This window comes from Chroicocephalus ridibundus, chromosome 1 (genome assembly GCF_963924245.1).
Source record: "Chroicocephalus ridibundus chromosome 1, bChrRid1.1, whole genome shotgun sequence".
In the NCBI taxonomy this organism is placed as follows: domain Eukaryota; kingdom Metazoa; phylum Chordata; class Aves; order Charadriiformes; family Laridae; genus Chroicocephalus; species Chroicocephalus ridibundus.
In genome coordinates, this window is record NC_086284.1 from 146,160,154 (window position 1) to 146,182,783 (window position 22,630).

The 22,630-nt window shown below is 49.9% G+C and overlaps 1 protein-coding gene across 1 annotated transcript; it reads left to right on the plus strand.

Moving 5' to 3' along the window:
- The first annotated feature begins 2,550 nt into the window (after positions 1 to 2,550).
- Positions 2,551 to 6,811, plus strand: BHLHE41 (basic helix-loop-helix family member e41). The gene is made up of 5 exons (XM_063357315.1): positions 2,551 to 2,902; positions 3,139 to 3,202; positions 3,492 to 3,599; positions 3,851 to 3,962; positions 4,078 to 6,811. Exons 1-5 carry the CDS (start codon positions 2,841 to 2,843, stop codon positions 5,118 to 5,120), a joined length of 1,389 nt encoding a protein of 462 aa, XP_063213385.1. The 5' UTR covers positions 2,551 to 2,840; the 3' UTR covers positions 5,121 to 6,811.
- The last annotated feature ends 15,819 nt before the right edge of the window (positions 6,812 to 22,630 follow it).

The window sequence follows — 22,630 nt, forward strand, 5'->3', positions numbered from 1 at the left end:
CCTCAGGGCTAAGCTCCTTCTTTTATTTGGGCCGTGCCTCTAGTTTTCTCGATGCATTCTCAAAGAACAGGCCAGTCAGGAAGAGAGGAATTTCATGCCGAAGGTGTTTGTTTCTCTCCACTGACTAGCCTGTAGCTCCACCTTGGATGTCCAACATGGATGCCTAACTTAGGGCAAGCAATGTCACCCTGCATGGCTAACTACTGCTGGGACACGCCAACACCCAGCAAATTTCACTTGCAGCCTGCAATCCCCCTTCCCCAGGGGAGCAGGTCTGTATAATCCAGCCTAGGTAACAGTTTGCTTTTCTCACCGGCAGCAGATTCTCCCAACAACCTCTGTAGCAGTCCACAAGCCTCTCCTTCCGACGCCCCCAAATATCCCCTATAGGCATTTGGGATACATTTATGTTGTTTACTTTTAGCCCCCGGGTTGGTTTGCACTAACAGTGTGAAAATGTCATCAGGTTAACAGGGAAAGAGCTATATAAGCCTGCAGTGCCACTTGCTTGCCTGCCAAGCAGGAGCCTCTAACACCTCATCAGAGCCTTCGCTGCTCCTAAAACCTCATTCGCACTTTGCAGGCGGGCAGTGTGGTTTCAGCAGAACCCCCCCCGCCCTCCCCCGCATATAAAAATCACGAGTTCCCCTTCTGATAAGATTACCTGTAAAGCACGATCGTTAGAAAGGAATGATGTGAGGCTCTCGTCTCTCTTTTGGCTTTCTGTTTATTGAGGTAATTCCCTCCCAGCTGCTATGGGAGCCCCCAAATGCCCCCTTCCTCAGTGCGCTCCGGGACTTGGGGGGGGTGGGGTGTTGTGTGGGGGGTGTGTGTGTGTCACGCACCCCCAGGAGCCGGGGCCCGCGGAAAGGAGGGAGCACAGTTGAACCAAATGAAAGGCAAAGCGGTGAGGGCTGGCACAGTAGGGGGGCTAAACACATCTCTCTGGATCGCCTCTGCTGACACTTCCCGCCGGGAGTATCGGAGGGAAAGCCGCCAGCCCGTCCCTCCGACGGAGGCGGGGGGCGGGGGGGGGGGGGGGAGGTCCTCTCCCCCCCCCCCCCCCCCCCCCCAGCTGCACACCGCACGTGGGGACGGGTCCCGCTGCACACCCCGCACACACTGCACACCCCGCACGTTGCAGGGCGGCACATGCCGCGGCGGCGTGCGCACACGCACAGACACACGCGGGGACACGCACACGCGGGGACACACACACAGCGCCTCTGCCCGGGCCACGGGGAAGAGCATCCCGTTTCCCCGGGGCAGCAGCAACCCGCCCCCCCCTCCCCGTTCCGCTGGCGGGCTGCCCGGTGCTGGAGAGGCACGGCGCCCGGTACCCCGAGATGGGGGGTACCCCGAGATGGGGGGTGCCCGGTGCCGGCTCCTGCCAGCGGGGGGGAGGGAGGGGAAGGGACGGGGACGGGGGGGGCCGGGTGCTGCCGGCGGCAGTGATGTGGCAGCAGGTCGGGTCACGTTGCCGGCCCTGTGCTCGTACCAGTGTGAGACGGGATTAGGCGGCTGCCGGTGGTGCCGCCGCCGCCGGCGGGGAGCGGGGGCTGCGCGGGCGCGCCCGGCGGGCAGGGCCGGGGGAGGGGGAGGGGGGGGCGGAGGGGAGGGGAGGGGAGGGGAGGAGGGTTGGGGGGTGTTCCCGCCCCGCCCCGGGGCTGCCGCGGCCGGTCGCGCTGCAGCGCTGCAAATCCTCAGCCAATGTCACCTCCCGCGCCCCGCGGGGATGCGGGCTGCCCGTCAGGAGGGCACCGTCAAAACACAGATATGTTTATATTATATGTATACATATATATATGCATATATATGTATGTATGTATATAAGGAACGATTGGGCCGCGGTCTGGCGTTGCAGGCGGATGCGGCTCCCGTCCGAAGGTCGGGCGTGAGAGCCGGCGGCCGGGCGGCATCACCGGGGGCGAGAGCTGCGGCACGGCGGCGCCGAGCCGGGGAGCGCCCCGCGAAAACACCCGTGGGCGCATGTTCGTGGCCACGCACACTTAAACGTATATAAAACGTATACAAAACGTATACACCCAACGTGACCCCTCTACTCGCTCCCCCCACCCAGGGAGAGGCTTGGCGGTTGTCACCCCACCAGGTGTGGGAGTCGCTTTGCCTTACGGGCAGCTGTCGCGCCCCGGCGACAGAAGCTCGATCCGCCGTGGGCGCGTTTTCCGCGGGCGGGTCTCCTCCCCAGATACAAATAAAACAGTGAAAATGAAATAATAAAAATAATAAATATGAAAATATAACGAAACAAAATGATAAAAATAATAAAAAGACAAATGTAAAAATAACGATAGATTTGTAAAAATAATAACAATGCAATAATAACGACAGTAACGACGGCGATAATAATGACGACGACAATGATAACAGCAACAACACGGGGGAAAGCCGGTGTCTGGCAGGGCGGCCCCGGGGCCGGCGGCGGGGACCCCCCCCCTCCCCGCCCCCCCTCCCTTTTCCCGGTCCCTCCCGCCCCGCCCCCGGCCCCGCCCCCCCGCCCGCCCGGCGCGCGCCGCACGTGAGCCGGGTGCGGGGCTGGCTGGCGGCGCGCGTGCCCCGCGGGCAGGCACGGCGCGGCGGCGGCGGGCGCTGCGGGCGGGAGCGGAGCGAGGCGGGCAGGGGGAGCGGCAGCGGCGGAGGCGGCGGTAGGGGAGGGGGGGGGTGACGGGGACACGAACCGCCGCAGACTTTCGCCACTGCACGGGAGAGGGGGACGGAGGCTGCATGTGCGCAGCGTCGCTCGCGGATCTCCCACGACTGGTCTCGGCATCCCGCAGGCTCCACCGAAAGCAGCGACGAAACATCAGCCGCTGCCAGACATGGATGAAGGAATCTCCCGCTTGCCGGAGAGGCAGCTGCTGGAGCATAGGGATTTTATAGGGTAAGGCGCCAGGGCAGTATCCCCTCTCTACTCCCGGCTCTACGGCGTTTCGTCTTCTTGAGGAAAAGTGCTGCGGAGCGCTGGAAGCGGAGCCGGCTCCCGGCGGTGCGCGGAGGCGGGCGGTCCTTTGCCCGGCCCTCCGGGCAGAGCGCTCGGGGTCTGTTTGACCACTCGAGGAGGCGCCGGGCTACCTCTCGCTCATCTTGCCGATGCTGGATCTTTGTGTTTTTCTCCAGGCTGGACTACCCTTCCCTGTATATGTGTAAACCCAAAAGAGGCGTAAAGAGGGACGAGAGCAAGGTAGGAGTAAGTTTCTGGGGCTGTTCGCGCTTAATTGGGGTTCGCTGAATTTTACAGCGGAGCTTCACTCACTCCCAAGAGCATCCCCGTGGGGCCGCGCTTTTAACTCACCCCCCCCCCCCCGCGCCGAATTGCGAACGGGTTTACGAGCGAGCTGGCCCGGCGGGAAGAGCGGTGCCTTGGCGATAATTTGCGCAGCATGTGGTCGGCATGACATTTGTTTTGGTTTTGATCGTCGTTCCGAGGGACTCTTGTCTAATGCTTTGCTTTTCCGGATTTTGCTAATTAGGAAACGTACAAACTGCCACATAGACTGATAGAAAAGAAGAGGCGAGACAGGATTAACGAATGCATCGCCCAGTTGAAGGATTTACTCCCCGAGCATCTGAAATTGACGGTAAGGTGCAGACGAGCGTATACGTACATGCAGATGCAGGCGCCGGCAGCTTGCCCGCTGCGCAGCCCCCCGGGCGGCGGGGGCTCGGGACGCCGGGCAGCCCGCCTGCCTGCCCGCCGGCTGCTGCGGCGGCGGCCCTGGCCGTAACGCCCCTCGGGGACCAGTTTCCCCGAAGTTACGGAGGCGGCGTTTGGCGGTGGCCAAAGCGTGCCGGGAGGTAGCCGAGCCGCCCCCTTCCCTTGCCTTTGCAGACGCTGGGACACCTAGAGAAAGCGGTGGTGCTGGAATTGACTTTGAAACACTTGAAAGCGCTAACAGCCTTAACGGAGCAGCAGCACCAGAAGATCATTGCTTTGCAGAACGGTAAGCTGGCCCCGGGGGGCGCCGCCGCAGGGGCGCAGGCGGGGGGAGGCGCGGAGCGGGGCACCCCACGCCGGAGCCGCGGGCAAACGTTGTCCCCTCTCGGTCTCCCCCGCAGGGGAGCGGTCCATGAAGTCCCCAGTGCAGGCCGACCTGGACGCCTTCCACTCGGGCTTTCAGACGTGCGCCAAGGAAGTGCTGCAGTACCTCTCCCGCTTCGAGAGTTGGACCCCCCGCGAGCAGCGATGCGCCCAGCTCCTCGGCCACCTGCACTCCATCTCCTCGCAGTTCCTCCCCGGCCCCCAGCTCCTCTCCCCGCCGCCGGGCCCCCTCAGCAAGGGATCCTCCTCCTCTTCCTCCCCGCCCGCGCCGCCCTGCGCGCCGGGCCACAAGCCGGAGGGCCAGGCTAACTGCGTGCCCGTCATCCAGCGGACTCACGCCGCCGAGCTCAGCGCCGAGACCGACACGGACACGGACAGCGGTTACGGCGGGGAGGGCGAGGCGCGTCCCGAGCGCGGCCCCGCGGCGGCGGCCGGGAGCGCGCTGCCCACCCTGTCCATCAAGCAGGAACCGTCGGCGGACGAGGCGCCCCCCGCGCCCAAGCGGCTGAAGCTGGACCGCGGCGGCAGCCCCCTGCCCGGCCCGCCGGGGCTGGCGACGCGGGGCGCCGAGGCGGCGGCGGCGGCAGCGGCGGCGGCGGCGGCCGCACTGGTGAGACCCGACGCCGCCCTGCTGGGCTCGCTGATGGCCCTGGGGGCGGGCGGCGGCGGGGCCCCCTTTGGACAGCCGGCGGCGGCGGCCCCTTTCTGCCTGCCCTTCTACTTTATCTCCCCTTCCGCCGCCGCCGCCTACATGCAGCCCTTCCTGGATAAAGGCAGCCTGGAGAAGTATCTCTACCCCGCCGCCCCTATCCCTCTCCTCTACCCGGGCATCCCGGCCCAGGCGGCCGCTGCTGCGGCCGCCGCCGCCGCCTCCTTCCCCTGCCTATCCTCCGTGCTCGGCCCCGCCGAGAAAGCGGCCGCCGTCGCCGCTGCCGGGCTGCCCCCAGCGCCCCACCTCCCGCACCCCTTCGCCTCCGCCGGGCTGGCCGCCGCCTCCGCCGAACCCGGCGAGGAGGCCGAACCCGCAGCCGCCGAGGAGCCCGGCGCCGAGGGCCCGTGAGCCGCCGCCGGCCGGGAGCCTCCAAGGGCTCCCCGCCGCCGCTGCCCTCCCCTCGGACCGGCCGCCCAGCCGCGGAGCGGGGAGGGGCCGTCGGGCCGGCACCTGCGCCCCCGGTTTCTTTCGGAGGGCAGGGCGGTGTCTGCAAGGTGTCGCCGGGGCCGGGCCGGGCGGCGCCGGGAGCTGGCGGCCGCGGGGTGCCGGGGCCCGGCCCGGGCGAGCGGCCACCCCCGCCGGGAGCCTCGCCGCCGAGGCGGCTGGTCCCGGCGCTGTCCCTGCCGAGGGCCGTCAAGGATAAAATTTGCTACTCAGTATTTTTTTAATGTTTGGCTTTATAAATGCATAAATATGTTGAGGGGAAAAAAAAAAAAGAAGGAAGAAAAAATAGTAAGGATACTCTTTTTTTTCTCTCTATAGGGTAACTTAAATGTTGCACCTTATTTGGAATGGGTTTATACAGTGTCCCTAAGTCCCACTTAGGAACTTGCACTTGTTGTCCGGGAGACCCGGGTGGGCTGGGGGCGAGGGCGAGGCGAGGGGAGGAGGGCAGACCCCAGCCCCTCTGCTAGCACTTTATTGAGAACCGGAGCGAGGAGGGACGGACCCTGAGCCCAAACCTGCAGTGCCTTGGAGCACCCCAGGGTGCCGCTGGCTCCAGCGAGTTTTGGGTGTGCAAGGGAAGGAGGGTCAGACCCATTTATGTCACCTTGTGTTTATTTTATCTATTTTATTTTTTTCGGCTAAGGTATACAGGTGTGGCAAGTGCATTTATTCTCACCCTGTCGTTACTTAATTCAGTACGTTCCCGAGAGATTTCCCCCCGCGCCCCGAGCCTTGGTGTATAAAATGAATGTTTCTGCACTGAGCTACAAAAAGAACCCCCACTTCCCCCAAGAAAACATAGAGCAGCCTGTCAGCCTGAATTAATTTTATCCTAAATTCCGAATGACACAAACGGGAGGCCGTAGGTAAACACCTCACTGTGCAATCAGAAACGATTAGACCAGTTGGGGTAAGTTTCCCGCATGGGTTCTCCCCTCATCCCATGCTCAAATATCGCGATTTCCCTTTCTGGAGACAAACCAGACGCCAGATAATCACACAGATAAAGCTTTTATAATAAGGCTTAAACCAAGACCTTGCCTAGATATTTTTAGTTTGTTGCCAAGGTAGCACTGTGAGAAATCTCACTTGAATGTTATGTAAGAGGTGAGACACAACAGCCTGGCGAGGAGTGAGTACGTTTGTCCGGGGTCTGTCCGTCCGTTTGGTGCATCTGCTGCTGCTGTTGCTACTGTTTGCCTCAAACGCTGTGTTTAAACAACGTTAAAAAAAATCTTACTAGCCTACAGAGTGGCTGTATGTAAATAGTTGTTAATACATCCAATTAATGATGTCTGACATGCTATTTTTGTAGGGAGAAAATATGTGTTAATGATATTTTGAGTTAAATATCTTTTGGGAGGATTTGCTGAAAAAGTTGCACTTTTGTTACAATGCTTATGCTTGATATAAGCTTATGCTGTCTTAAATTATTAAAAAAATAAATCCTGTCTGCAAGAAACCAGCTGGTTTAGAACAGTTTAGTATGTGATATATTAGAAACCAATCTTTATATTCAGTATTTTCCAGCACTCCATGAATTCTATTATCTAAATATTTCCACACTATTTTGTGATTAAAAAAATTCTTACTAAGGAATAAAAACTTTAATACACAAAATGGGGTTGTCTACTAATTAAAAATCTTACGATAATACATAATAATGGGTGCATCGAGCTTCAAAATGTATGATTGTGTGACTGACAATAATCATTTAATGCCTTTTCATGTTTTTAATCTGGGTTTGAATTTGCTTGGTTTCCTTTAACTCACTTTAGCAAACTCTGTTTAAGACATGCGTGTTTCACAAAGCAAAGTGTAAAGCGTGCATGTGGAACATACATGTTTCTTCCTGACATCTACTTCTTTCTTCTCCTAATTAAAGTATTAATCCGTAAAATTAACACTTCACAGCCCTGGTGCTGCATGGGAACTATCTTTGTTCACAATGAGCAAACTTTTTACGATTTGCCTGACAATCTAATGATGTATCATAATCTCTGGAGAAATCACGTATGTCCCAGCTTGGAAATCCTCGAAGAAAAATGAACACTTTTTGGGGAGGGAGAGCAGGAGGGTGGAGAGAGTGGTGCAAACAGGCAAGTAATTCATAGCATGGAAATCCAGCACCCTGAAGACTTCCACGGATTTAATATTTGAGCCGCAGATCACCTTTTCGTTCAAAAATTCTTCCTGTTCCAGAGAAATAAATTAAGAAAACCCTCAAACAGTAGCCAATGTTTATGTAAGTGAGAAATACAAAGGAAGCGTTTCGTGCTCCCTCTACTGGTTCTTCAATACCAACGACTCGGTACTCGCAGCTACGCTGACCATGAATCAAGTTGGAACGCCAAATGTAATAGAAAACTTTAAGATTCGTGTTGGTTCCAGCAGTCCTTTAAAATACAGGAGGAATTACAAATTGGGTGAAAAATAAGTGCTCCTTTTAAACTGTTCAAATGGAACTGTTAAGAAATAGGTATATGTCTTTTCATGTGGAAGCTGTAGTGAAATAAATTCCTATTAGAAAGAGATATAGGAAGGCTATCTGTACAAATACCAATGGCCACATAGAAATGCTTTTTCCATAAAGTGATGATGGTGGACCAAAGGCCGCTACATTCCATCAGTATACCTGTTGAAGTCAATTATTTGTGGCTGAAATCAAAGCTTATCAAAGGTAATGGAAAAAACTGACTTCAGTTGTCTTGCGATCCTGTTCTGCGCCTTGCGTTATCACAGGAACGAAAGTGAACTAGGTTCAACCCTTCAACTCGCCAGCTACTTTACTTTGACCTGCATACTTAAACAGCTTAGCACTTGTTACGTGGCCGGAGCTACACTGGGACGTACGTGCTCATGTACTCCAACTCCTCGTACTAGGGAGGGAATCAGCCTTGCTGAGCACGAAGCCCTTCCTACTATTTTACTATATGCACGGAAAGGGTGGAACCACCACGAGCACTTTTCAGAAAAAAATTGTACCCCTCATGAACAACTTGAGTCCTTTGAAACCCGAGCATGGGGCAGGCTTTATGTCTTTTTCAAATTTCCAGCCTTTGGGAATATCAATCAGTTTAGATTTCATTGGGCTGTAAACCTAGATCTTTATAGGGTTTTACCAATTTCATTATTTACCATGTACAATAACAGGAAGGCTTATTTTTATTAGCCCTTGAATCAAACGTGCCAAATGACTTCATGCCAAGTTGCAGCATCAGTGGAGTCTATTAAATTTTATTATATAAAACATAAAGACAAAAAATGTGTGTTCAGATAATACCAATGCCTAACAAAAGCAAACACGTGAAAAAAGGTTTGCAATTGAGGCTGATAACCCATTGTGGCTGGAGGCAAAAGGCAAATGACAGGAGGGACCCTACAGTCTGCTTTAATTATTAAATTCCAGGCTTTAATTATTAAATTCCAGGCTTCCTCAGATCCTTTTGTATGTTTCGGATTTTCTCGAGGTTAAAAAAATCATACAGGCAATGGACAAGAGCCTGACAGGCTGAATATATACATTCACTTCTGTGCAAATATTATGATCAGTGCTTGTTATTTCCTACCTACTTTCTGTAACTCTATGATATATGGACTCTCATCTGCTCCTCCCAAGCGCTAAAAGTGCAGGACTGGGTGCTACACTTACTATATACACTTGAGTACATACTCTATTTTCTCATAAACCACAAGATAAGGGATGTAAGCTGGCAAATGTATTTTCTTAATCAATAAACTTTGAAGACAGGTCTTATTTACGCAGTATATTATAGCGGCATGAAAGGCTCCATTCTAGCGTGTTAAATAAACATGGTTGAGATTGTTAAGCCAATGGAAGGTAATGTCATGTACCTCCCACTGAAGGCAATGAAAGTTTTATGTTTGGAAGGATTACAGTTAGAGAACTCAAATTGACTATCATCCCTCTTTAAGAAAGGCCTGACCTACCAATTAAGTCAATGTGAGTCCTTTTTTCAAGGGTAATGGGTTTTGGAGTAGGTCTTAGTCTATGTTTTGGGGCTTGTTTGTTTGTTTGTTTGTTTAATTTTCACTTCTAGTCAGGGCAGACTGAATGTCTTCAACATCCAGCAAGCCTGGGGACTGTGTGCAATGCGTATTTCAGCACCGGTAAACTTATAGCCTGCCCTCTACCCTGGGTCTCACAACATTATTTCCTTTTCTCTTCAAACATCAGCTCCTGGAGTCATGTGATCTCTGCCCTCTTTGAGAAGTTTCCTGCCTGCTAGTTGCAGAAATGAACTTGAAAGCATGACCTTAAAGAAAGCAAGTAACAAATAATGCCAAATTTCCTCTCTGCAAAAAAAAGACTTGGATTTTTTTAGAGCCAGTTTCACTCAAGAAAGTCTGAATCTCTATTTAGTACCTCTGGTTATACTGCAGTCTCAGTAGCTCACTGCAAAGCAGCAGGGAGAAGTCCGTGGCTCACCTGCCACTAGCAGCAGCCACGCAAGTCCTAGACACGTGTGGGCTGGACGTTAGCAAGGGTGGTGAGTTGCCACTGTCACTTCCCTCTCTGCGTCCTTCTCATGGCTACAGCATTTCAGTCTCCAGGGTTGTCAATCTGTCACAAACACTAAACTCATCGCAGCCTCAATTACAGCAGTGCCGCGGGTTGCACGGAGCTGCCCTGCCCCAGGCCCAGCAGCAGAAGCTGTTCTGCCTCACTGAATTCAGGGGGCACCCAGTGGCAACACACCTGCTGCCACCGCTGCTGCCCTTTCCTGGGGTACAAGCATGCCTCTTCCTGCCTGGCACTCCCGCCGCACCCTGGAGGAGGCAAGTCATGCCTGGGACAAGCGGGAAAATGTGACCTTGTGTTTCCGAAAGCAGGGATCGTGATCCCAGGCAGCTCTACTAGGCTGTGGGGGCCGGGGAGAGTTCTTTCTCCTGCCTCCATAAAGGCCTGTTGGTTGTTGGTTAGTTGGTTTGTTTTTACTTTTCTATTTTTCTAAAGCTCAGTTTCCCTGTCCCCATTTGTCCTGTTTTAATATAAAAGCAGGTGCACTGATTTTCACTACTCTTTACAGATTTTTTGACCTCAGCTGAGATCTTCTGGGATCAATTTAGAAATGGAGATTTGTTCCTTATTAGAAACACATCCACATTCCCTTCCGGTCACAGTTTATCACAGTGAGGTGCTTGATCTAACAGAAAATACAACAATACAAACTATCACAAATCTTTGATGAGGGCTTTGGGAAATGGTTCGCTCGATCCTCTGACATCAGCAGTTGTCTGAGTGCGGACATCTGCTGGGTATTGCTGTCTACGTGATTGCAGCCCCGCAGCCAGAAAAGGCTTCATCTTGCTTGTTTTGCTCTCAAAGGTGAGTCTAGCACTCGGTCTAAAATACTTCCATCCAGACCAAAACCTGGAGAACCATTTACCAAAAAAGAAACCCTTGTGGCCAAGTCAGTCTCACAACTGAGCAATTTCTAAAGAACAACCTCAGGAAAAGAGCTATGTAAATATGGCGCCTTCTTACTCAGCAGAAAATTGGCTCCCCAAGTGTGTTTGGAGTAATGCTCCACTCTACAGAGCCAACCGAACTGACAGATACTGAAGTGGATTCTATTCTCACTGTACTTTATCAACAAAATTGCTAAGGATCCAGCCCTGCAGTTGGTGGCAGGGAGGCACGCAGCTTTGCTTACACATAACGCTGTTTGCAAAGAAGCCCACCTACATAGGAGCAGCAGTCCATCTGCATGGTCCTAGTTATAGTATTAAGGGCTTCAGACTTGGTTAGAGACCACTGAATTGACTTCAGGTTTGGGTCCTGCGAGTAGCGACCCCAATTAGTATTTCCGTGGTACGGAGATCACAGCTTCCAGTAAAGGTTGTAAGACTGGGCCCTAGGTTCCAGCTGCAGGGCTTACTTTCCTCCTTGGCTGGAATACGAGGATCTCCATCAAAACCAAATGGAAACAATCAGAAGCCACCAAGGGCAGACTCTGCAACAATTAGGCAGCCTGAGATGCAGAAGAAAAGCTTTTCTTGGCAGCAAGTTCTCCAAATGTGTTTGCACGACTAGCAGTCAGAAAAACAATGTCTTTTTGTAATATGCAAGTTGAACTCTTGTATTCTGCAAGTGACTGAAAAGAAATCCCCCTCCTAAAGATGAAAAATCTTGTATGCTATGCTTGAAAGGAAAGAGACTGCCTGACTTAGCCCATCTGCATTTGTGCAGACGGTGGAAGAGGTAAAGCGGTATAGTGGTACTCCGGCACGCGTAGCTGCCTGCGCACCTGTCTCTGGTTTTAAATCCAGTGCTTGTATACATGCATTAGTGCTGAGGAGACACAAGCACGGAACCTGAGGGGGGAAAGAGGTCCCTCAGGTTATTTTGTCAGAGAACCGTCTGCAGTCCCCTTAGAGTTAGTTCTGCACAGACACCCAGAAGGCCGGCGACAGCTGGTTTGCCGCGGAAGGATGGGATAAGACCTGCCTGGGGGCGGGTCCGCCACCGAGGAGACCACCGCGAGCGGGGCTGGCTCCGAGCCCCGCCAGGGCTCCGCGGGAGCGCGGGGATGGCACGGAGGGCCGCCCCAGCCGGTTGCCGGGCAATAAAGCTGCACCGACGCCCCCCCTCCGCCCCGGCTCGCCGCAGTCCAAAGTGCGCGGCCGCCTCTGAAGCAGCCGCAGGCACCAACGGCCGCCTCGCGCCGCCGCCGGCACGGCCGTCACGCGCGCGCCCACGTGACCTGGCGCACGCTGCCCGGCACGTGCGGGATGGGAGGGGAGGGAGAGGGGGCGCGGGGCGGGGCCGTGGCCGTCCCCTGGCAACGGCGCAGGGCTGCGGGCTCGCCCCGCCCCGCTCCCCCCCCGCCGCGAGGGGCCGCCGCTGGCCGTTGTAAACGGCGCCGGGCCTCCCGGCGGAGCCGCACCGGCGGGGACCGTAGGCGTTACCTCAGGCTTACCGGCCGCCGGGCCCATGGCGGCGGGTGGCGGCTCCCCTTGACTCTTCCCTGATCGGGCCCCGGTCGCCGCGCTGCTGGCTGACTGCCCGCCCCGGCGGCTCCGAGCGAGGCACTGCCCGGCGGGCGGTGTCTCTCCTCGGCTGACGGCTGCGCGCCGCCGGGAGAATAGAAAACATCCGCGGGTTCAGGGCCCACCCGGGGCCCGGGTACAGCTTCACTCGGAGCCCCCAGCTGGCAAACCCGCTATCAAACACCCGATCAGTCGGGTGTTGGCAGCTCCGTGTGGGCTTCGTGGCTCGATGGTCGTCTGAGGAAACTGAATGTGTTTTGGTCCCTTCAGGCACTGCTCCCCCCCCCGAGCGCAACATGTACGTGCGGTGAAGTGGCACTCGTGGCCTTTGGACTGTGTCTGTAGAGCTAATATTGCCAGCAATGTCACTGCAGATTAGGGGAGATGGTAAGTTTTAGCACTGCCGGGGGGGGGGTGTCATTCAAGGTTTAAAACAAGTTGGATCCAGAGTCCTGGCATTCAAGAGGTTTGCTCAATGCATTTTGAGCAAACAATGCAATATTATGCAGGTATGGACCAATTCTGCTTTCTTGTACAGAAAATAATGAAAGACCAAGAGGTTTGTAGCCCTTGAGGGCTTCAGCTGGAGTGCTGATAAACCATGATTGGGAAACTTTTTACTGGAGTCTGTTTTTTTCACTTTGATTTTTCTCAAATAGTAATGTTGCTTCTGTGAAGGTCTATGGATATAAACAAACCATGGTCTGCAGGGGAAGGCAAGACTTTTTATTAGCACAGCTGATGCCACCGGCAAACCAGACTAGCTTTCAAGCACCCCAGCCTTTTTGTAGCTTCACAAAAGGACTTTAGCATCAGGAGTGCTTAACTCCCAGCAGAATCTGCTACAGACAGATACCTGAACTTTATTTAGGAGTTGCCGGTCTTCCCTACCCTGCCTGTCACATACCCAGTCCTCCCATCTATGTGTATTTCCGTGCTGTACCTCAGAAAGCGCAAGGCTGGAGCACTGTGAATGGCATCCCACTGCCCCTCTTGCTGAGCCGCAGGCTGGTGGTGGGCTGGGAAAAGGCACTGGTACCAGCCTCAGCAGCTCTTGCTAGTTTGCTTCCTACCAAGGGGCCCAGAGCAGTCCCTATGTCCTGGCTGCAGCATAATCCTGCTGCTGCTCACATGACACAGTCTGGACACAAGAGCCGACGGGTTCTGCATGAGAGCCACAGCCACCCCGTGGAGAGCTGCCTGGGGCATGAATTCACCACAGCCACTGGGACCAGAAGAGACCTGTACAAACTCACTAACAGGACACATCTGTACCCTCTGCCTGCTCTGGGCCTCAGATGATTATCACTGCCTTCTACTTGGATCTTGGCCCTACAGCCTTTCAGAGAGGTAGATGCGCAAATCAGTGTGCTTTTCAACAGCTGGACTATATTTGCTGCCTTTATTTCAAGTGTTGGCAGTAGCAGCGCTCACCAGGTGGCAGGGGAGGCTGCAGCTGGGGACACCTGTTGGTCAGCACAGAACGATCAGAAGATAACGCAGTCATCTGAGAGGAGAAACCTAGATTCCAGCCCTGCTTTGCAGCATGTTTCTGCATTTTACATTACAGGCCCACTGGAAAAAAACTAGACCTTCACAGGAGCTGGGGTAGGAACCTGGCCCTCTGGTTTCCTCTTCCCCCAAGTGAAGACCCTAATCAATAGGCTAAGGCTATTCCTCAGTAAGTGGCTGTTTAATTGCTCTGTGCAAACTAGGGCAAGATCCACAAGAAAAACAGTACACATATCTCTGAGACAGCCTTTGGCCAGGGCTTTCCCCCAGGGAGCAGGACATGCAGAGGAGAACCTCCTTGGAGGAAGAATATTCTATCCCAATCACTTGCTGAGAAAGAAATGTTGTAGTTACCAAACTATTATTTAAATTCAGGGCTGCTCCTCTTCCAGCTGCAGATTTTTGTGAGAAGAGTGGTGCCCTCTGTTGTTCCAGAGAGAAGCTGCTATGAGTTAGGGGACTGAAAGCATAAATGTGAGCTTGATTTACTTTTTCCAGTACTGCAAACTCTTACAGATGCCCTGATTTTGACATACAGGCAGTTTGCTGGATCTGTCATGCTGGGGACTTCAGTTTCCAAAATGAAGTCAGGAATGAGGCATCTGTAACAGAGTATGTGCCAACACGAGTAGGAAAAAAAATGTTTAATAACGCAGTGCTTAAAAAATAGAAAAGGTGTGTAGAATAGACAAGAACTGCTTATTACAGGTGCTACCAAGGAAGCTGAAGAGTATGGGAATGTGTGTGAGCAAGGGTCAGAGTTAAGGCTGCCTGTGCAACCTCCAACATCTCCTGACATCTGAGAGAGAAGGAGCTACCATGGCCTAACAAGCTGCTGTCGTTAGACAGTCCTTGTGGGCGCTCCTAGTCCATCTGTGAAGAAAAACGCATTTGTGTGAATCTGGCTGCACATGTTTCTGCTCGTTGGCACAACAGATAGAAGCCGTATGTTTGGATTGCAACTTATTCTACAGAGCAGAGAAATAAAAAAGTAAAGATATATCTGTCTGTCTGCAAAATGTGAAGTGGCTTTGCAAAATGCCAAACACAACTGGTCACAGGGACAATCCCAGTGTTGTAAATTACAAGGTAAGTACAGTTATTTAAAATGACCTTTGAGAGTAATCTGTGTGCCATGCCCCAGGAGCCGTCTATGGGAAGCACGTTCCCATCAGTGTTCTGCCGGGCCCAGAAGGTATTTCCAAGAGTCCAGCTGTTTGCTGTGATTGCTGAACATGCTGAGACTGCAGTAACTGTTTTTAAAAGTACGCGGTAATGTCATGGGGTTGCTTGAGTTTAGTAACCCCAGGGCAACACATTCGAAGGGGTAGAGGGCAATTCAGTTGCCTGTCAACTCAGTGAGAAGGTACTACATATCCCTTCCTTTTGTTTTATTTGGAGATCATCTATACCTTTTCTCCAGGAACAAAACTGCCTGGCCTGGAACGGCACGCTGGTAGTTTAGGGCTATCCTAGCTTTTCCTAGCGGGTACAGTTAAGTCATTTGCATTTGTACAAGCCTGTAAAAAGGGTATCTCATCCCTTTTCCCAGATGTTCCCAATGAGTCCACACGACAGTGCCTTCAAGATGCACGCCTGCCCCTTTGACTGAAGGCACCTCCATATTACAGGATAGTCCCAAGCTTCTGGCTGGGCCAGAAGCAGCAGAAAGGCAGTTTAGAACCACTCCTCACAACTGCTTGCTGCACAGCAGGGAACAGGAACCTGTTTTTTCCTTCTGATCTATCCCTCCTATCAGTACCACGAGGTAGGTGAAACTGCAATTCAGCCAAGCAGTAGTGAACTATAGCAGGAATATCACTGTGAAACGCCAGCTTTTTGGGATGTATGGTTTCAAACCACTATAGTTTTTTGGGGTTGCTTGAAATCTAAATATAATCACAGTTGGCTCTTTCTGGTTTTGCTGCGCAGCTTTCCTAGCAGAACAGGTAACTTGAATTTGCTGTCGAGAGAAGCAATAAGCCAAGTAGTTACCTGTAGAAGAAATCAGACTCAAATTCTTAACCCCAAACACACCCACCCCCAGAATTGCATGGCTCAGGTGGAGTTCCTTTTACTAGTACCCCTCAGTTACCTTTTCACCTTCTGGCTTTAATCAGACACGGAGGCCAGGAAATGCAGAGTCCATCTCCTGCGCATCAGAGACTGTGCATTTCTATAGCCAAAAGAAGAGAGAACAATGCCAGGAAGATTTCCCTTATTCTTAGTTCAGGCTCGAAGAATATTTTACATCTCCAAGGTGAAAAACTGGTGGAGGTAACTGGAGTCTTGATAATGTGGTACTACAAGAAAACACAAGCCTGACAATTTATCACAGAATAGCTTGTTATTATTTTTGTTAATTTTGACTTGCCCGCTTTGCAGTCCTTGCCAAAGAACTTAAAATAAATGGGCTTAATTGAACAAGGGGCTGAACTCATCCTGCATATGCTGAAACCAGTGTGCTAAAATCAATGGTAGATGACGTTCATTTTGCAAAATAAAGCTTTAAGTTTAAACCAGACTAATTAGATTTCAAAGGTGGAAGCTTTATTGGTTGAACCTGGCACAATGCTTGCAAAAGGAGAGACTAAGAGTCACTTCTTTTGAAGTGCTTAGATTGTTTAGTTTGAAAGGGAGATAAATCCTCTGCTATCAGGAAGAGGTTTAACCTCTTACTGAAGGGTTAGGGAAAGCTTCCCCTCAGAGTAGGTTATTTTGGTAACTCCAGACCAGGGTGCTGCTTACTATGGAGCTGCCGGTGCCCATTCAGCTCTTGCTATAGAGCTAGAGGCTGAATGCTAGGCCAATGGCCCGCCAACCTGACTGAACCATTGTTGGAGAACTCGGTATTTCTGTGTGATCTGAACAGACTTTTTAGTGAAAGATCCATATACAAAAGTAGGTACACGGAGAGGAAGGGCATGTACTCCTTTCGTGAAGGCCCTTCACCTCCCTGGGCCTTCGTTTCCCAAGCTGACAAAAGGGATAATGATATCTAATGACTTGACTACATACACGTGTATGTGTGTGTGCATATATAAAAAACTTATATGCTTGGGACCACTGTTATTCAATGATAGTAACATAAGAATATAGTTTTTATTTCTTGTGAATGTTAGGTTGTGTTCCAACAGTGAGCAAAGGTATGTCAAACAACCAATTTCACTGGGTACTCAGGCTGCTCAGCCTTGTTTTGCATGTGCTTTTCCACTGTGACCTGAATGCCTGGGGCAGGCCAAGTCCATTTTTCCAACCAAAGAAGAGATGTGTTCCTAGAAGTACGTGCTTCCTGCTGTGCAGTTCCTCAGATGACCATGGACAAAGGTAGCAGCAAGAACTTTATCGAGCAGGACATGAGATAAGATGCCATGGGACTGATTATTCATTGCCTTGTTAAATGCCGGTAGCTGCACTAATTATTACCTAAATGGGTTCAGATGGCAACATCCTAAAATGATCTTTAATCTCAGAACTGAGCAATAGGGTTGAGTCTCTGGGCTAAGGCATACTGAAGGGTGCTCATTCAGTGCAGGTCTCCTGAATAAGTGCAGATGAGGTGTTTGTTAGTTAATTAAATTTATTGGGAATTGGGAAACAACCAAAAAAAGGCACCCTCCTACAATTGTAACTCTTGCGCACTTTCTCTCTTCAGCCCCTAATACCAAAGGGCACTCAGGTATCTACAGACAACTGCGAAATGGCAACCTGTCACGGTGCATTACTAGTTGCACATACGTTGTTACCACATCATCAGACTTGTGGAAACACTGGAAAACTTAGGACCTGCAAGCAAATCTCAGCCTGCTCAGTCAATTGTTTCTATTGATTAGGTACAACACACTCCCAAGTAGCAGTTGCAAAAGGACTTGGACTGCCTCTTGTAATAGCATCACTTTGCAAGAATAGACTTGACAAAAAGTTGAAATGAGAAGGTTTTATTCCTTGCCTTTTCTTTTTACCCTGATAGAAAAAAAAAATCCATTTAAAGCTAAACAAGAATTCACCTTCAGAAACCCCCAGCATGCCTGCATCTTGCTCTCGCTGTAAGGTAAAACTAACTCAGAGTGACTTCTTGTCTTCCCCTTGGTACAATATAAAAATATACTTCATTGTAGTAGTATCTAGATGGCGCAGCCAAGATCAGGACCACATTGTGCTAAGTACTATTTGCCAAACAAATAAGAAATGAGACCCTGTTCCCCACAGGGCTTGCAGTATATATAGACAAAGTCAAAGGGGATGAAGCAGTATTATCTCAAGCTTACAGCTGGGGGGACTGCAATCCAGAGGGATTATAGTAGCTTGCCCAAGGTCACACACAGGAAACCTGTGGCAGAGCTGGGAAATGAAACGATAGCTTCCCAGTCCCAGGCAAATACGCCAGGCACAGGATAATCTCTAAAATTGAAAGTTTCGATCCACATCTGTACAGGTTTCAGAAAGCTAACAGGCCTGAGCCTTCCTCACAGAAACTACAGGAATTGCACCATTTGAGCATCAGCCACATGCATGCTGTGACTAGAACATGGTTCTTTAAGTATTATTGTGTCCCTTCTGAAAGAACATACCAAAAGATGGAATTTTGCATATTTTACATGATTCTCTATCATGTGCTATATATGCCTAGAAAATCTGCTTTTTAACTAGCTGCATTGCTATGCTGTTCCAGGCATGCCAGCATGTATTGCTGCCCTCTCGTGTAGACCTTGTTGTAATTGCAGTGATGTGACAGATGAGGGGACAAGATTATCTGGTGCCCTGCATCTACTGTAACCTTTCACACCAGCCATACAGCTAATGGACACTGTTACCTTTCTCATTTAGCCGTGTCACTGTCTTGTCCACGCTCATTTTGTTTATGAGACAAGCTACATGACAATGGAGAATCCAGGTCAGGTCATAGTCTTGGTAACCATGATGCAGGTTTGCTAGGTCAAGAGAACAGTTAAGACAATTTTGTAGCAACAAAGCGTAGTTAAAGGTCGGCTGGTGTTCTCGGGTTTCTCTTCAGCTCTCCAGAAGGGCCAGTTTTACCTCATTGGTCAAAGTTCACCTTAGGTTGATTGTGACTGCAAAAGTCAAATCATCTCCTTCTGGGCACATAACATTTCATGAAAAGCAGTTTGGTACACCTGATAAAAGGGATATGCTCTTGCAGGTCGTGACAGGTATTAATTTATGAGAAGCTTCATAGGCAACAACAAAGAAATTCCAGTTATGCCCCACTTAAAGGCTGGCCTGAATTTTATTTTAGCAACAGCTACTGATGGTACCTGGATGATTCCTTTCTCTTTCCATCACATGGGTAACGAAAGGGACTTCAGGGCAAATACAAATCAGGTTAAAGGTGTTTTTAAGGTGTTTTACTTGGTGTACATTCCCCTTCCCCCCCCCTTTTCTGTTTTAATCAGAAGCCCTCCCTTTTAAAATACCTAGACAGGTAAATATTGGCAATCATTTGGTAAGGCTTTTTAAGTGGACTTTTTACAAGCCCTGCTGGAGTGCTTCTGAATATTTTTCTTTAAACTTTTGCTCATTAAAAAGAAATCATAGAAAACTTTTCTTCCCTCTGCCTTGACCTAGGATTGAGCATTAGATCTTTTATATTGCTTTTTCTCACTAAGTCTTCCAATTACTTATTGTCTTCCTCCTTCTGCAGAAGGGTAAAGCAAGACAAAGTGCAGAGCTGAAACAATAGGCACCAAATAGCATATGCAAAAAAGATGCACAGAAAGCGAAAACTATAGCTTGAACAACAGCATCATTCTCTATTTTGCAGAAAGAGTATATATGAAAGTACGCTATTGGGGAACAAGCCAATAGATAGGTAATTGGTAAAGTAATTACATTACAAGACAGGGATGTAGGACATAGCTTATAACTCTTGCAGGCCAAATCCCATTCATCAGTGTGTTACTGTACAGGAATCTGTCCTGTTGATTTGACTTCAAATTGTTTTCATAACTCTGCTTTTCCTTGGTATACCTGGGACTCCGAGGACTGGAAACTGAAATCAAAGTCTCATCTACTTAACTTGTGGGGACCAAAGCAAATACTGGAGATTAACACCCAACTGCCAGCTCTCATAACCAAAGACCCATTTTGCCATAGCTGTATTTCACCTCCTTCAACTTCCGGATGACCAAACAAAAGAGTGTGATGATACTGTGATGACACTCTGTCACTCCACAAGAGATTGCAGCGATCCCTGCAGCCTTTCCATAGCCAGGGATTCAGATCAGAAAAGCTTCTCTAGAAATCAGACTACAGTTTGCACAAGAGACAGACGCCTGTCTTAGTCAGGAGCTAGTGCAGAGCAAATACCCATTCACAGGAGAGATACACCGGGGCTGTCTATATGACAGCAAGGAGGTTTCTTGCCTGGGAGAGGCACAGACAGACCCCACTAGAAATGGCATGAGGACACTGGCCATGTCTGAGTTGATCAGAAAAGCGGTGATGTTGCTGAATTAAGTTTATCACCTCTGTTTGCACCAAGTTCCTTATTGCGCTAGCACACACATGCTGAAGAGGCTCTTTTCAAGTCACCCACCAGACAGTAGCTCATGTTTAACAAATCGAGCCCACAGTTTGCTGACCTGACAGCACACAGAACTCACTGTAAAGGAAGGAAGAAAGTACACTGCATACTCACCTGGAAAAATGGAACAAAACAGACCAGTTGAGATTGTCTTCATCCAATATTTCTGCAGAAAGTTAATGATGAAGCAGTGGCTGACCTAGAAAATACTCATTAAAGGTAGCAAATATATCGTTTTCAAGAAAGGCAATAACAGAGACCCATTGCTCATTGTGCCCTACTTCAGATGCTAGACAACTTAGCTGAAACAATCATTAAAAACTTGGATTATAAAGAAATACCACCTAGCTGGCAAAGATGTGACAGGCAGAAGAATTCAGTACAAATTCTAAATGAAATGGACCATCGATCTGGTCTGGTTTTGCAACTCATTAGTGGTTCAGTTACACTTAGCTAGTTAGTGCTGCAGCAGTCATGCACAAATATACCACTTTGTTCTTTAAAGGCAAAGCAAAAGATCAGAAGCATTAGCTGTACCCTTAGCTGTACTGAGCATGCTGGAAAACTTCAGTTACTACAAAACCCAGCAAGTTGAGTTGCACAGAAGCAGAAAAAGGCACCTTCCAGGAGCAGCGGTCTTCTACAACTTCCATGGTCCTGCCAATATGAATGTCACATGCCAGGGTTTCAGTGAAACTCATGACATTCTTTGTCTTATCGCAAGTCAACAGTGCTACTACTGTTAGCTCATTTCACCTCACATCTAATGAGATTAGGCTCCAGCTGGCTTAGGAAAAGCCATTTGTTGGGATACTAGACTAAGGACTGCATTCGGATGGCTTAAATCACAAGTCCCCAGCTGTAGCAAGTTCCCTGCCTTGATTAACGCAAATGATCTCAAGTGATCTTCACAGTCCTCTGGTCTCCAGCACAAGACCTGAGCCTGAATCAGGTCTTTTGTTCCTTGTGCAAAGCTTAGTTTCTTCCTGCTCCCAGAAGCATCTGTGCACCTTGTATATGTTGTGTGAAAATTCTGCACGTTCAGTTCCTCTCCCTGATCACCTCCAAACAAACCCCTGCCTCTTTGCTTTAAGTTACATTTCTTCTGAGTCACTGACCAATTCTATCTTTTCAGGATTAATATTAATCTTGGTAACAGTTCCTCAGTTGAAAACAAGCTACTCCATTCTCTTGTAGCTCCTGGGCTATACCTGATTAAAAACACAGCACGTGCACGCTTTATGGTAGAGGACTTCTCTTGTTTGCCATAGAGGCCCCACACCAACCATCTGTGTGTCCCACATCTCCAAGTAAATTGCCATTTAGGAGTGTTCACTGTGTTCTAATGCTCGACACATGGCCATTTATGAAAGTGTTTGAGCTCTAGACACACCGAGCGTTACCGTGGCCTGCTTTCAGACTAAGTGGTTTTTGACAGACAGGGTTCCAGTAGCTGTATCACGAGATGTGCGCGAGATGTACACTGCAATTCCAGCGAACCATGAACTGTAAAGACCCAAAGTTTCAGAGGGGAATTTATTTTATGGGAGCATATCCAATATCTTTTGTCAACCGTTCATGAGAATAATAAAAAATAGAAGCTTTTTAAATGACAAAAAATATAGTTACATATAATACAGATTTTCATCTTGCATTGAAGCAGAGCCGTAATAGAATGCTCACTCATGTTTTCACAGTTAGTTTGCATTGCTTCTGTAGGTTAAAGCGTCAGCAACTCAAATCTTCCAGTCAGAACCCCTAGTTAGTAGTGTCACGGGGTGATCACGAGAGTGTAGTTTTCTCCATTTTACAAATAGAACAGGCATACTTGATCCATCTCAGAACTATTCAAATTTTGAGAAGTACCAGCTATGCTCGAAACAAGGTATCCTTGCTGCAACCGGAAGGTTTTTGAATTGGAACATGCTTTTAGGCCCAATTCAGAAACACATCTACGGAATACTCAAGAACGTGCTTAAATCCCATTTGGTTCAAAGGGCCCAGAGTTGATCCTTTGTGACCACCTCTGCTTGTTCTGCCCCTCACAGGCACTCCACACAGACTGGTACGAAGCATTAACCAGTATTTGATCACATGTGTAAGTTGCTTGCAAGACCACATAGGATTCAAGCATTCTGCAGCACTCCATTTACTTGAGACCTAAACACATTCGCTGCATGCATACATTTATGTATATACTACACACACTTACCCCCAGCCCCTTCTCACAATATTATTGCAATAATTCTTTGCTGGTATAACAGTTTATATACCAAGTTTCACTTCTTTAGCTTTCTACAAACATAGAAAAAAAAAAGCGTCAGAAGAGAGCTAGAACAGC